We start from the raw sequence: 16,049 nt of genomic DNA, 5'->3' as shown, positions 1-16,049 counted from the left end.
CAGATCTCGGGAGACAGGCCAGTCCTTGCTTACAGACAGCCCCCCAACCTGAAGCAAATACTCCCCAGCAACCACACACCACACAACAGAACCACTAACCCAGGAACCTATCCTTGCAACAAAGCCCGTTGCCAACTGTGTCCACCTATCTATTCAGGGGACACCATCATCGGGCCTAATTACATCAGCCACACTATCAGAGGCTCGTTCACCTACACATTTACCAATGTGATATATGCCATCATGTGCCAGAAATTCCCCTCTGCCATGTACATTGGTCAAACTGGATGGTCTCTACGTAAAAGAATAAATGGACACAAATCAGACGTCAAGAATTATAACATTCATAAACCAGTCGGAGAATACTTCAATCTCTCTGGTCACTCGATTACAGACCTAAAAGTTGCAATATTACAACAAAAAGACTTCAAAAACAGACTCCAAGGAGAGACTGCTGAATTGGAATTAATTTGCAAACGGGATACAATTAACTTAGGCTTGAATAGAGACTGGGAGTGGATGGGTCATTACACAAAGTAAAACTATTTCCCCATGTTTACCCCCCCCCCCACTGTTCCTCAGACGTTCTTGTCAACTGCTGGAAATGGCCCACCTTGATTATTTCTTCCCCCCTTCCCCGCTCTTCTGCTGGTATTAGCTCATCTTCAGTGATCACTCTCCTTACAGTGTGTATGATAACACCCATTGTTTCATGTTCTCTGTGTATATAAATCTCCCCACTGTATTTTCCACTGAATGCAGCTGATGAAGTGAGCTGTAGCTCACAAAAGCTTATGCTCAAATAAATTGGTTAGTCTCTAAGGTGCCACAAGTACTCCTTTTCTTTTTGCGAATACAGACTAACACGGCTGCTACTCTGAATCAAGTGGTAATGAAGCCATTTAACAGGCTTTAGCAAACCCCCAGGTATATACTGTCAGTTTCTGAATTCACTGACAAAAACAGTTGTGCTTTACTGTAATATTTACTTTACTCAGAACATGTTAGTCTACAGCAGTGCTACTCAAGTGGTGGTCCGCGGATCGCTGCCAGTCTGCGAGCCATCGGCTGCCAGTCTGCACGCACATTGGACAAAAAAATTGCCACTCCCCCACATCAGATAGCTTGAGAAGCACTGGTCTACAGGACCTTAGTTTAAAATTTGCTTTAAAAATTCTTCATTCGTGTGTTGCTGAAGATTATAAAAATCACATCTCTAAAAAATCCTTGGATCAATTTTTAGATGCACAATCTGAGTATTCATCTTTAGCCTTAAATGCTTGGATCTTCAGACATACAGTTTTTTAAATAAATCCTTCAAAAGACCACCCTTATCTAAAATACACATGCGAGCCCGGGCTGCCATCAGGCATGGGGTACCAGTTTAATAATACTGCATATGGCCCCTTAAATCCTAGGGATTGGCCCTGCATTCAGTTATGCAAATACAGTGGTCACCATTAGAAAAATCAACATTTACCCACAACCACCACACCAAGTATTTCCCATGTTTAGCACATGGCCATGCTGTAGGGTCTTACATACCAGAATGTGGTATAGCAGCTGTGCATAGATGTTATTTTTGGGCGGTGGGGCTTATTTTCTGGTGAGTACTCTTGCTATATCACTCAAATTGCATTTCAATCATTATTTTACTGATATAAAATATACTCTCAGACTATTTTGATATCAGCATTTAATGATCATGGCACCACGCTATGGATTTGTATATTTTATCTAGCACTTAGAAAATCCGCAGCGTTCATACTACAAACATGGAATAATCAGCCTGTATTACTTGCGCTAAAGATGCCATTTTGAATTATCACAGTTTTAGATCTACCGAGTTTGCTTTTTTTAATATTGCCAACACTGTTAGGGCATGAGAGAATCATTTAGAGGACTGACCACTGTTAAAAAAAACCCTGACATTAAAAAATAAAAACACTGAACGCAATTACTAAAATTACATTTTCAATTAGATATTTTCTCTCTGAGAAATCTCTTTAATGACTCATATATTTATCAAAAAAAGTAGGCTTCTCTCTGGCCAAGCAAATGATTGTGTAAAGTTATCAGTAGCACAACCTGAACAAGTAGAGTTTCGCAGACAGCAAGAGCTATCAACACAATCAGAGAAAAATATGAACTATCTCTAGATGTATTTTAAACAGTAGAGTTACAGCTAATCTGTGAAACAAACTAAGCTAAGAGTGTTTACTGTAATAATACCACTTTATTAAGCTAGGCATAAATGTTAAAATACTGAAGACAAAACGTAACTACTCTCTTGTGAGGGTTCCACTGAATTACCCTTGAGGCACATTGTTGGTTAACTCTGATATTTTTAAATTAAAAATATACACAGTTACATAAAACAATTCTAAATTAAATCAATGTTCTTACTGCAAACGACACCTCTGAAGATAATAAACAAAGTGAGAGCAAAAGCCTGCAGCCTCTGTGGCAACAGGGTCGAGCCCTTAGCTTTCTTCAGAAATTCTGAACAGCACGGAGCTAATCATAAACCAAAAAGAAATGAACCAAACTGCCCCTTCCTCCATGGCCTTCTGTGTCAGGGAGACTGATCCAGACAACCGCTCTTCTTCGAGTGCCTGGAAGTTATGGTTTTTCTTTTCGCAGCGTCACATCAAGTCTTTAAAATAAACAAAACAAAACAATAATTCAGTGCTATGCAACACATTGCTGCTACTTTTCTCAGTCTTGAGGTTCCAGTCCCGCAGTGTGCTGAGCACTCTCATTGACTTCAGTGCTCCAGTGTTAAATACTTTAGACAGTCCCTTTGGGCCCTATCTTGCTTCTACTTAATATGGAAAATTTAAAGGCCTGATGCTGCTCCCTTTGTTGTCAATTGCCAAATTCTCATTGATTGCGGTAGGAGTAGAATTGGGCCCTAAGTGTGTGTGTGTGGGGTGGGGACTGGGCTACACAATGGCTTCATTAAGGATGTATTCAGAAGCACATTTTTGCCATCCATTTCAAGAAGCACTGGCAGCAATGTGGGCATATTTACAGGAATTTAAAATAAACTTGCAATGCAGACATACAATATCCCTGCCAGCACAGATGGGCAACTCATCCATTTGCTCGAGCATGCTGATTACTGAAATCTGAGATATACTATGTGGAGTTAATTATATAATTATAAATGGAAATGAATGTAGATTTATATTTGCACTATATCATTTTAAAGCAGAGAGCTCGATTCCTTAAAGGAATAATATACAGACATTATTTATGGAACTTTCTGCCATGAAAATGAAGAAATCGATAGACTGATAATTATTCCCAAATGTCAATATTTGTAGAAGGCCAGTGTTTTCTCCATGCTGAAGTGCATTGTCTACTGTACCTCTATGTGCCATTTTCCATAAATATATTTTAAAAGGCTTTGATCTCTAAAAATACAGCAAGGTTCATTGAGGGAAGTGCAGCCTGCAAACTTGATGCATCCATGGGAAAAGTAGAGCATATCCCTGCAGTACCCCAGTGATCCTTCAGAATGGACTTCCCCCTGCCATGCTTTCTGCTGCAGCCTTTGGCTACACCCCTTGTATACATTTCTTCCTCTGAAAGGCAGGCACAGAAACCCTGGAATGGATGATTCTACCACCATTAACTCCAAAATGGCTGATGAATGAGAATTCTCTTGGGTCCCTGAGAGCCCTGCCATGGACAGCAGAAGTTCCCCGTATCCAACCCATCCTCCTAACCCCTGAATGTGCCCCTAACCTAACCTCTGGCCCTGCAGTGTTCTTTAGGAAGGGAGCTTCATGGATTTGGGATGTGAGAAGTATCTTGTGAAGCCCTCATTCATTCCTTCCATGTCCCTGTTCCCATTCCCACACTATCTTTGCATACGGAGAAGGGAATCAGGGCACCAAGTAATCAGCAATACATCTGTCTGTAAGTGATGCTGTTTCTCATTGTAATAAGCAGAGCACTTATTAGTTAAAATTAAAAATCTGGAAAATATCTCCCCATTATGCCTTTGATGAATCCATCCCCCAGTTTCATTGGTATTCTTTAGACTAAGGAGCTGCCACCACATTAGATCATTATTTTTCTTTGTAGAATACAGAGCTGCTGTAAAGCTCTCCTAGAGGCATACTGCATATTTATGTTCTCACAAGATCAGTATTGTTTTTAAAACATGCAAAATGCTTCAGCGTACTGAATACTTTGTTTAAAGAAAAAAAAAAAAGAAAGAAAGTTGTCATTCAAACCACAAAACGGAAAACATGAGAGCACACCACCAGACAAAAGCCTTCCAAATGGATATAAAGAAAAAAACACAACAAGCTAAGGGCTCGGCAGACTCCAGAGAGGTTTCAGCAGAAAGGATATTGAACAGATTTGTGCAAAACTATCAGTGTCAATGAGAGGACGTTTATGGGTGAAAACTGATTTTTTGCAAGAATTTATGATTATGACAAGGGTGAATTTTTGCCGTTTTGGAAAACGGACACACACTTTTTTGGCATGAGAAATAGCAAGAGTTCAGCTTGGAATTCTTCCCAAATGTTCACACATTAGACCCAATGAAAATTTGCTGTTCTCATCGATGAACTGTGTCGTTTTTGCTGCAAAACCAGTCTTTTGTGGAAAACAGAAAAATTGGTGATGCCATACATTTTATTTTATTGCTTTTTTGTCAAACCCCGTGATTATTTTTAAAATTTGTTTTGACAGTGGTACGTTTTTTTCCACAGAGCTCTGAAACTGAGGCTATGGCTACGCTACGAACCTTACAGAGGCACAGCTGTAAGATCTCCCGCGTAGCCGCTCTTTGCTGGCAGGAGAGAGCTCTCCTGCCGGCATAATTAAACCACACCCAATGAGCAGTGTTAGCTCTGTCAGCAGGAGACCCTCTCCTGATGACATAGCACTGTCCACACTAGCACTTTTGCTGGTGAAACTTATGTCAGTCAGGGAGGTGTTTTTTCACATCCCTGCCCGATAAAAGTTTTACTGACAAAAGTCATAGTATAGACAAAGCTGAAGTCTTCACTAGGTGTCCTGTGCGTTGGGGGGGGGAGGGGGGGAGAGATGTGCATGTGTTTTTAATAGGTGCACAGGTCTGCAGCCCAGGGTTCTATTCTTGGTTCTGCCACAGATACCAGGTACGACCCTGAGACAGTGTAAAGTATAGTTTTATTCTGAAAAGCGACTATATAAAAATGGTTCCTTCTTATTCCACATATCAGTTCTCCATGGGAAGTCTGCTTGCTTACTTACCTATCTGCTTACTTGTTTATAATTGTGCTAGTAATAGAACAGAATTTTTCAGTGAACCAGTAATGCTATACTGCTTCCTGAATTAGGAACTAATACCTTGGGAGTGCTGTTTTGTACATTAGAGACACGTTTTTCATGCAATTTAGAATGAACTTAATAGAATATTTTGATATGTATAATTAGTCCACCATGAAATAGTGAAAGCAATGTTAGGGGAAATGGTTCAACAGCTGATAGGTACTGGAAGTCAATGGAACTGTATAAAGTATTATTTATATCTACACTAAAATCTTCATACTTTTTTTGCATTTTTAAATTTTGGAAAATGTGTCCATTTTCTTGATTTTAATTTTAAAAACTGACATTTTTAGGGAAAACCCTTTAAAATTCGGAATAGTCTTTCAATAAAGATTGGGTTTCACAATGAAACATTGCAAAACTTCATTGAAAAGCCAAGGTTGTGGGACCGTGAAGCAAAATGAATTTGCAAAACTTTAAATGAAATTTTACACAAAAGTGGTAATTCTTGCATGGCTCAAGTGGTCATTTTAAGGGTAGAATCTATATTTTCCCTGAATTATGCAGCTGAGTAAAAAAAAAACAGTGTCAATGAAAAATCCCATTATTCCCTGTTTTGGCATGTTTCCAACTCATTATAGACAAGATCATGATGTTATAATTCACCCTAAGTACAGGGCAGCATGCTGTTGTGCTGCCCCTGGAGCAGTCTGAAGGGGACATTGTGACCCGGAGTGTCCCAACCTCCATCCTGGTCTTTCCAGTGCTCTGAGGAAGGTATTAAACTGTGCTGGGTCTATCCTGGGTGCAGTATTATAACACACTGCTACACAGCCCAGTGCACTGGGTGGGTATAGCCAAGGGTCTACCCATAATGCACCCCTTCCCACCCACCTGTGCAGGTGGGGCACATAGCAGTTCTGTGGAACCTGCTGCCCCGCACAGGCTGCTGCCAATGACAGGAATTGGCAGTGCAAGAAAGAACCTTACACACTTTTGCAGCCACACAAGATGGGCCTCTGCTCACCTGCTTCGGTTATGAGGTGGCTTTAGGAGCCGTGTGCCAAAATACTGCCTCAGTGTTAACAACTGAATGATCATTGAACTGCTCCCATTACCCAAAGTCCAATTTTGGGAAGGAGGGGCATAAACACACTGGAAATGAAGTCAGGGATTGCTGTGAAGCACATCAAGAGAAGAAGGGAATTTAAAGCCTGATCCAGAGCGCATTAAAATAAATGGAATGACTCCCATTTACTTCAATGAGCTTTGAAGCAGAAGCTTGGAATGTGCCACTGAAAAACAAACTTGTAACTAATGACACATGTGCCTTTTATCGCCCTGATCACTTTATACCTTCCCCCCCGCCCACACACACCCTACTCCACCTGCCATATGTCTTTGTTTTTAACCTGTACAGTCATCAGGACAAGGACCGTGTTTGCCTCTGTTTGGAAAGCAGCGAGAACATTTTAAACACCACTGCACTATAAACACGTACCATTCAATCATCTTGAGTGCAGCAATGAAACACCATTTTTTCTATTTGTAAACCCCGGATTAGGCTCTTGAAAAGAAAACTGGAAAGCATTTGGTTTTGCAAAAAACTATATGGAGTTTACCCAGCCCTCAGAGTCAAACTGCATGGTCATAAAATAACATTACAATGTAACTGTCATTAGTTGTAAATTCTTACTCCTGCTCCATAGAAGTCATTTCCGGCTCATTTGAGAGGCAGCTAGTTCTGGGTTCAAGAGAAAATAGGCAGCAGTAAACATTTTCTCTGCATTTCTTTCTCTTTTAAAATATGAAATTATATTTTGGGATGTAACTCACTGTAGTGAGTCCTGGTGATTGGGTAATAACATAAAACAATATTAACATGAATGTAACAGTTCATTGTGAGTGACATTACACTGATTAACTCAGAGGAGTCTTTTTATGGCTATTTCCTTAGAACGTATTTGACTGTGGATGGGACATGTACTACAAACAGACTCTGTGCACCTAACAATAGTGTCCCCATGTGCCTCTCTACTCCCCCCTGCACTTCCTGTGCTCTAACTTGCAATCTACACAGGAAAGGTTATTAACAAGACAGCAATTTTCTCCCATGCAGTTTTCCTTCTCAGGTATTCTGATTTATTTGGCACATACGGAATGCTGACAGCACACAGAAGGATGTTTTGAATAGAATGGATGCAGTCCCATTTCTCACCATGTTCTTCTTCTGTCCCTATTTTTGGGTGTCTGGGTAAATGCCTGATGTCACATGCACACAAATGTCAGATATTTGCTGTTTACAAGGTGTATATAAGGTGAATACAAGTATTTTGGATTTTTTACATGTCGCCTTTCTCTTCTGTGGCTATACAGGCTGAATTCTCAAAAGAATTTGATGGGAATGTCTGACCACAAATGAGGAGGCATCAGGAATCAATACAACAGACACAAAACTGCATGGCTGAAAATGTAAACTGCATAAAGCAAAAGTAGGAGACCGAAGAGAATCTTCAAAAACAGTGGCTGGTTCCAAAAAAGTAGGGAAAGAAGTCAGATAGGACCTGCAGATGCAACCCCCTTCTTCAGAGACCTTATGACTAATGTGCACAAGAAAAAATATGCTCTACAAAAAAAACCCCACTATAATTTAGCTTTTGGTGTAGCACTGGAATAACAGTTTGATCATCTAAAGGGCAATTTGAATTAATGTCTTTGATAAATTTTAACTTCTTCAAAAATGGCAGTGTTGAGTCATCTATAGTTATAAATCTGAAATGGAAAACCAGGATTGTATTTTAAGGCTGTGCTGGCTAAAGCTCATGCAGTTAATTCAAGACTCGTTTGCCCCAGAACACTGCAAAATTGCTTTATCCCAACTGAAATCTGGAACAGGCCACATTTTAAAAGTTTTTTGTCATCATAGTATCCACTCTCATTACCCATAACTTGACGAAAGTGAAGTGTTGGGTGTCTCTATCTAGGGATTTCTACAGTGCTCTTCTTCCATACTGTCTGAGTGTGTCTTAGGCTCAAAGCACAGGCATGGGAGCCAGAAGGATACTAGGGTCTGATCCCCAGCTGAACCACTGATTTACTGTGTACCCAGTTGAGGGTATGTCAGTCAACCCATCTGGTGATTCAGCTACATCATGGCCCAGCTTCACTGAGTAAATCAGTGTAATTTTTTGTTTTTGAAAAGTGTCCACACTGGATATCATAAATAGAGTAAGTCATCTAATGAGTGGGGTAGGTGGAATGCTTAAGGAACTACTCTAAAGGACTGATCAGCAGGGATCCTAGAAATCAGTTTGCCGCAGAAAAATGTGGAATTTGCATTTTCACAGACAATCTTTAGTTTTTACATTTTGTGAAAAACTAAAAATATATACAGTAGAACCCTGATTATCTGAGGCTCCATTATCCGGTTCTTCGTATTAACTAAACCGGGGCTGACAGCCTGAGCCCCGCTATCCGGGGCTGACACCGGTCCCAATTAGGTCAGATAAACGGGGTTTAATAAACCATTGTGTTCAACTGATACCTATATATATTGTGGCTAGGGAAACTAAACGTCAGCATTTCATTTTAGTCACAGAAAAACATGAGGTTTTTATGTTTTTTTTACTGGAGAATTTTGGTTTTTTTAATCACAGAAAACTAGGTCCCTGCTGATCACTGACGTCAACAGCAAACCTTTGTGAGAGAGAAGGAAATGGATTCTCAAATGTGGCATCCTTCTACAGTAATTCAGATTATGATCTGCAGTGCTTAATTTGTAATGAAAGAAGTGCTGGGGCTCAAGTAATTAGGTGCCAAGGCTCAAGCCATTTTTTTACATTCATAACCGATGCAGCGAGCCCAGAGGTGCTGGGGCTATCAACTGCCAAGCCTAGAGGTACCAGGGCTCAGTCCTGAAGCACTGAAGATCTGACTGCAGTGGAAAACATAATGTGAAGTTTCACCCAATCCATTCCTGTAAACCAAGTGAAAGTAATGCCAGCAGCGAGCTGAATAGTGTCTTACTTAGCTGTTTCTGATGCTTCCCTCAGCTCTTCATCCAGTCTGCATGAGTAAAAGTTATTGATGTAGAGAAGAAACAAAGAAGAAGCAAGCAGAGCATAAGAGAGAAGCAGAGCAATAGCAGAGCAAAGAACAAGTAAGGTACATGCTTCTAAAATATTCACTTCATTTTCTGCACTGTCCCTAAGGTTCTTCTATTCAATACTGCGTCATTTCTGCCTGTTCAGTTTTACCCTCTTTTACTCTGTAACTCCTTGTTGAGCTCATCTGGAGGCAGACACATAAAAGTAGCAGGGGTTTGAGGCATGCTGTACGAAGCTGAAAACATTCCATTGCTCTACCAGATACAATTAAATTAGCTGCAGCCTCAGCCAAGTCAAGGATTTTTCCAGTGTAGTAGGTTTTAGTTGCAAAGGAGGCTGATCTCAACAGCTCGAAGGGGGAAGTAAGACAGCAAATTACATACAAGCAAATGCATAGGAAACCTCTCTCAATCAGCTGTTGAGGTCACCTATATGTGAAAGGCTGGTTCACACGTGTTCACTCCATTATTGACAGTAGCATGAGCTGCAGAGCAAGAGTATTACCTCATTCTTCTCTTAAAACACTTCTCTTCATCATACCTTACAAGATAAAAGTGAATGAAGGGGAAACATCTATAAATTCAAATAATACAGAAGTAGAAAAATGAGCAAACTTTATTTCACTTAAAAACCAAACCTAACCACAAAACAAAAACCTAATCTATTTTGAATACATCCTGATTAAAAACAAAGCAAGTAAAAAACTGGCACGAATCCTTCTTTTGTCCATGGGTCCAGCAGACTTGCTATTGGTGAAGAGGCAAACCCTGCACTACTCAACAAAGGAACCAGGATGTTGCAGTCTCTGCTCCATTAATTCTTCTAATCAGAGCAGGGTTCCTCATGGCAGGCAGGGAAGAGGCAAACTGGAGCACAGTATACTGCTCTTCTTGCTGCTGGCAGCAGCATGTGCTGGCAGCAGCCTGGGATGCAAGACACATCTCCTGGCCCCGCAGATCACCCCCCTTGTACAGGTACAGAAACATGTGCAGGAAAAGTAGGGAGGGGGGAAAAGAAACAAGGGGAATGACAATGACTTAAAAAAGGATCAAGGATGGAGGGGCGAGAAAGATGCCATGAAGTACAGAAGGAGAAAGGAAAGAAAGAAAAAATAAAAGAGAAAGCGTTGAGGACATTTGTAGAGAGCATTTGCACGTCTGGGACATGAATCCATTTCAACTTTTTCAGATCAAAAACTGCCAGCTGAGTATTATAACTACGCCTCATCAACACATTTATCCTGCCAGTAAAGTAGTCGCACAGACAATGAAATCTCCACTGTCTGTGCATCATCTTACTCGCCAGAACTTCAATTGTACTGAACTGTCTTTACCAGCATCACTATGCCTTCCAAAGCTATTGAATCTGAGGAGCTTGCATATCTCAAAACATCTCATTTCCTGCTCCCTGAACCCAAATGTTTTTTATAAATGCAACTGAAAGATGTTTGTTAAATCTATCGTATAGATTGAGGCATTTTGTATGCATCTCTGACAGCTACACTGAATAGCTTGTGAAATATAGGACAGCATCGATACTCATCTCAGATTGTCATCTATTGCAGAACTGAAAACGAGGGAGAGGCTGAAATTATTTAGTAAGATTAAAAAACTTGGAAGTCAATCATAGTTTCTTTATGGATCATTATTGCAAAGTTACATTATCTCTGACATGCATTATTTTTTTCTTCTGTGTGTCAGACATACCCGGTTTTGAACAAGGCAAAGGAAGTGTGCTAAGACCCCTTCTTTGCAAAATAAATCTGCACGAAGAGAAGAGTATGTATGCCCTAGTGCAGGGGTGGCCAGCCTGTGGCTCCGGAGTCACATGCGGCTCTTCAGAAGTTAATATGCAGCTCCTTGTATAGGCACCGACTCCAGGGCTGGAGCTAGAGGCGACAACTTTCCAGTGTGCTGGGGGGGCCGGGGGGGGCGGGTGCTCACTGCTCAACCCCTGGCTCTGCCACAGGCCCTGCCCCCACTCCATCCCTTCCCACCCCCTCCCTTGAGCCTGCAGTGCCTTCGCTCCTCCCCCCTCCCCTCCCTGCACAACAGGAAACAGCTGATCGGGAGGTGCTGATTGGCAGGGCTGCCGGTGGGCAGGAGGCCCTGAGAGCAGGGGAAGAGCTGATGGGGGGCTGCTGACGTATTACTGTGGCTCTTTGGCAATGTACATTGGTCAATTCTGGCTCCTTCTCAGGCTCAGGTTGGCCACCCCTGCCCTAGTGTGAAGAACCTTTCTTTTAGAGATGTCACAAGCACCTCCAGCCAGGGCAGGTATTTCCTTGTTTGCCCCACTACTACTTATGGAAGCAATATAGTTTCCTCACCAGGCTAATTGCTGTTTTCCATTTTCTTTTAGTCTTGCTCATGAGTTACTTTTCCCAATTATTTGACAAAAGATAATAGGTGAGCCCCAGGGCTTTCACTGTACAAAAGACAGTGGTCTTATCAATTGGCTATCTTTGAATTATTGCTTCGGTCCTAAGTGCAGTAAGATTAAAGACAAAAAGCACAGTAAGACTTAACTGCAGAGCAATCATTTAAAATGTAGTGGGATACTCATGAAAGGATTAAGCTTTCCTGTCCTGCCTTCAGGTTATGATTAGTGAATTAAGAGTTTGTTCTGATTAGATAATAACTCTTTCTTGTGTTTCATTGACTGAATGTTTTACTGCTTCAGAGTGGGGTGGAATTTTTGTGGAACCAGACAAAACTGGAATTGGCTCAATCCTGCTCGTGCAGCTGAATTAATGCTGTCTCTTAATAATTCTTAATAAAATGAAAAGTTTTCTAACTCCCATATAGACTCTTGAATACGAGCCTCCAATCCAAACATCATAAATAATCATGTCACTCCATGTGAAATCGGATTTAGAAGCAAAATCTGGTTATAGTTCAGGCTTGCAAATAACAATACCTTGCTTGGATGATGGTAACTCTTTTCACCAGTACAAGTACATTCTTTTTTATTATGCTTCACTTACTTGACAATACTCTCTGGAATGTGTACATATTCCATTGGAATCAGCTCACTGAGTTCTGCCAACGTGCCAACATACTGGATCTTGCTGCTGAATTTTGAACTGAAACACAGAAATGCCACACATGATTTCATTTCCCCCTTCACAATCTCCCACTAAAAGAAAACATAGGGAGTGGAGTCTTCCCTTTTGTTGTGAGTGCTCACTGAGGGATTACCTGATTATAACGTAAGAACAGCCAAAACAGCTCAGAGCAAAAGTCCATGTAGTCCAGTACCCTGTCTTCCAACAGTGGCCATTGCCAGGTGCCCCAGAGTGAATGAACAGAACAGGTAATCATTAAGTGGTCCATCCCCTGTCACCCATTCCCAGCTTCTGGCAAATAGAGGCTAGGAACAACATTCCTGCCCATCCTGGCGAATAGTCATTGATGGACCTATCCTCCATGAATTTATCTAGTTTTTTTTTAACCCTGTTATAGTCTTCACCTTCACAACATCCTCTGGCAAGGAGTTCCACAGGTTGAATGTGTGTTCTCTGAAAAAATACTTCCCTTTGTTTGTTTTAAACCTGCTACCTATTAATTTCATTGGGTGAGCCCTAGGTCTTGTGTTATGAGAAGGAATAAATAACACTTCCTTATTTACTTTCTCCACATCAGTCATGATTTTATAGACCTCTATCATATCCCTCCTTAGTCATCTCTTTTCCAATCTGAAAAGTCCCAGTATTATTAATCTCTCCTCATACGGCAGCCATTCCATACCCCTAATCATTTTTGTTGCCCTTTTCTGAACCTTTTCCAATTCCAATATATCTTTTTTGAGATAAGGCGACCACATCTGCACGCAGTATTCAAGATGTGGGCGTACTGTACCATGGATTTATATAGAGGCAATATTATATTTTCTGTCTTATTATATATCCCTTTCTTAATGATTCCCAACATTCTGTTTGCTTTTTTGACTGCCGCTGCATATTGAGTGGATGTTTTCAGGGGACTATTCACAATGACTCCAAGATCTCTTTCTTGAGTGGTAACAGCTAATTTAGACCCCATCTTATATGTATAGTTGGGATTATGTTTTTCAATGTGAATTACTTTGTATTTATCAACACTGAATTCATCTGCCATGTTGTTGCCCAGTCCCCCAGTTTTGAGAGATCCTTTTGTAACTCTTCGCAGTCTGCCTGGGACTTAACTATCTTGAGTAGTTTTGTATCATCTGCAAATTTTGCCACCTCACTGTTTACCCCTTTTTCCAGATCGTTTATGAATACGTTAAATAGGACTGAGCCCAATACAGACCCCTGGGGGACACCACTATTTACCTCTCTCCATTCTGGAAACTGACCATTTATTCCTACCCTTTGTGTCCTATCTTTTAACCAGTTACCAATCCATCAGAGTACCTTCCCTCCCATGACTGCTTACTTTGCTTAAGAGCCTTTTATTAGGGACCTTGTCAAAGGCTTTCTGAAAATCTAAATGCACTATATCCACTGGATCCCCCTTGTCCACATGCTTGTTGAGCCCTCAAAGAATTCTAGTAGATTGGTGAGGCATGTTTTCCCTTTTCAAAAACCATGTTGACTATTCCCCAACAAATTATGTTCATCTATGTGTCTGACAATTTTGTTCTTTACTATAGTTTCAACCAGCATTTACAAGGAAACTGAGGATAAAGGCCTGTTTTCATTTTCATCTTCAGGCTGGATGTGCTGCTCAGTCATTGCTCTCTGGCCTTTTTTTTAAGGGCCGATCAGGAGCTTGACCACTGGACAATAAGTAATTAAGTAATCCACATCATGAGTTTTCTAACTAAGAAATTTCAATAAAACACCCACTTGGGCTTTGTGCAGGGATGGTCCAAGATACCCTTAACAGTTAAGGCCAATTAAAAAAATAAGAGAGTCCCACTTGTACACACAAATACAGGTGTCCAATTGGGTGCCTATGATGTATGCAATTTCTTACTCCAGTTGTTCATGTGTAGTAAGTTTTTGCAAATACCCGAATACACACTTCATCTTTCAGAACCTGGGAAGTGACGTGCAAGGACTTGTAAATTAAGCATGCGTCTGTGGAAGGTCATCAGGAACAAGCAAGTCCTGTGCTAAAGCCATTTCTGACCATTCATGGGCTTCTATGTTTTGAAAGACACTGAGTGAAAATAAAACTGATATGTATTACATACCTTATAAAAGGTCGTGTCACTGCTAGAATAGTTCTGATAAACCAAGAAGGGTGAACGATTATAAATGATTTCAAATTCTTCCTTAACCTAAGTTGGAAAGAAAAATGCTTCAGCTTCTTAAAAATAAAAATGTCACATAGAAACACTATATGCAATCAATAATCTAAGAGCCGACTCGATAATGAGAAGAGGTGTTAAAGGATGGCATTTAAAATAGTGGGTGTGGTCAAGGAGGAAAATATACAGTGCTCACCGTCGATCAATCATCTGGTAACATTTTTTCATCCAGCCAAATCCAGGCATCTTTCTTCGTGGTGTTGCTCCATTCAAGTAGACAATCATATAGTCTTCAGCTACCATCAGCTCTAAGGTACTTATTACATATCTGATTGGAGAGTAAAAGCCTATGAGTGAGCAATCTTTTATCCATTTATCCCTAATCAAAACCACATAATTAGGCATAAATTAATTAATACAAGCACACTTAGAATAAAACAGCTTTTCATTTTGCTTTAAATTAAAAGCAGACATTGACAACTGACTCAAAGCTAGTTTGTGGTTGCTTATCCTGCAAGCTATAAACGTATCTTCAGCTTCAGAAAAATAGTTTCCTTAGGAAAACTTCCTTTCAGAAAGTGAGTCTGAAACACTTCCATCATTACGGGTGGGATTTTTACCCCATTTAAACACATTATGCCAACAGTCAACAAGGGACACCAGGATAATTAAATTCCAAGTGGTGCTGAGATCTGACTAGCACAGACAAAGAAAAACTTAGCTTCATCGTTAGTCATTGGCATGTTTACTAGGGAAAATAAGACCAAAAAAAAGGAACATAAAGACACTTAGTTGTAATTCTTGTTCTCAGAAGGTGCAACAGATCCTATCTCCTGGGTCTGTGAGTGACAGGTATTACCAAGCTTTTGAATTCCAAAACTATTAAACCAGCTAGGAGGCAGTATGAACCTCCCTGCTTCTGCTGAAGGGACAGAATACCCCTTAGTACTTCTAACCATAGGGTCCTTTTTGAACATAAAAATCCCTGAGGCCTACATAATACTAATATGAATCCCCAACCCTACAATAGTTTATGACAGGACTGCACTCTGTTGGCCAGATTCACCCCCATGGTAGTCGCCAATAACAGGACAATTTAAATTCTGGTCTAGTCTCCAAGGAAACAGATGATCACCTCTCTCCCCCCAACCCCATTAGGTCTCATCCAGCTCTGCAACATTGATGCCACTGGTAGAAAGGCTGAGCACATTTTCAGAGTCTTTGCCTTTGAGAGAGGAAAAAGTTGATAAAAGACCTTCAGAAATGGGATGTGTGTTGTGCCTAAACATAGCATCTTCCATTAAAGGCCTTGTTGTCACCAGAACAGCCTAAAGCCTGAGCAATCTGCTGAAACGTTTGTTAGAAGCCTGTAGACGTTAGCAGAACACTGCAACTTCGCTCTGCAATAGTTAGAAATTGGCTTATACC

General features: G+C 40.6%; 1 protein-coding gene across 9 annotated transcripts in view; it reads right to left on the bottom strand.

The window, feature by feature from the left end:
• Positions 1–836: 836 nt before the first annotated feature.
• Positions 837–16,049, bottom strand: part of PRUNE2 (prune homolog 2 with BCH domain) — a 185,647-nt gene continuing 170,434 nt past the window's right edge. For 2 of the 9 annotated variants that reach the window (XM_027827905.3, XM_043547211.1), the window contains exons 14-20: positions 14,818–14,949; positions 14,565–14,651; positions 12,370–12,468; positions 9,888–9,923; positions 9,304–9,342; positions 6,974–7,021; positions 1,220–2,656 (exon numbers count right to left, since the gene is read on the bottom strand). In XM_027827905.3, the coding sequence (XP_027683706.3) occupies positions 2,623–2,656; positions 6,974–7,021; positions 9,304–9,342; positions 9,888–9,923; positions 12,370–12,468; positions 14,565–14,651; positions 14,818–14,949 (475 nt within the window). In that variant the 3' untranslated portion in view covers positions 1,220–2,622. Of the gene's footprint in view, positions 2,657–6,973; positions 7,022–9,303; positions 9,343–9,887; positions 9,924–12,369; positions 12,469–14,564; positions 14,652–14,817; positions 14,950–16,049 lie in introns of all 9 variants that reach the window. The other 7 variants (XM_037901818.2, XM_043547213.1, XM_043547212.1 and 4 more) reach the window with 7 other exon arrangements.

This window comes from Chelonia mydas, chromosome 5, assembly GCF_015237465.2.
Source record: "Chelonia mydas isolate rCheMyd1 chromosome 5, rCheMyd1.pri.v2, whole genome shotgun sequence".
NCBI classification, from domain to species: Eukaryota; Metazoa; Chordata; order Testudines; family Cheloniidae; genus Chelonia; species Chelonia mydas.
The sequence above is the reverse complement of the archived record's forward strand: the minus strand, read 5'-3'. Positions and strand labels throughout refer to the sequence as shown.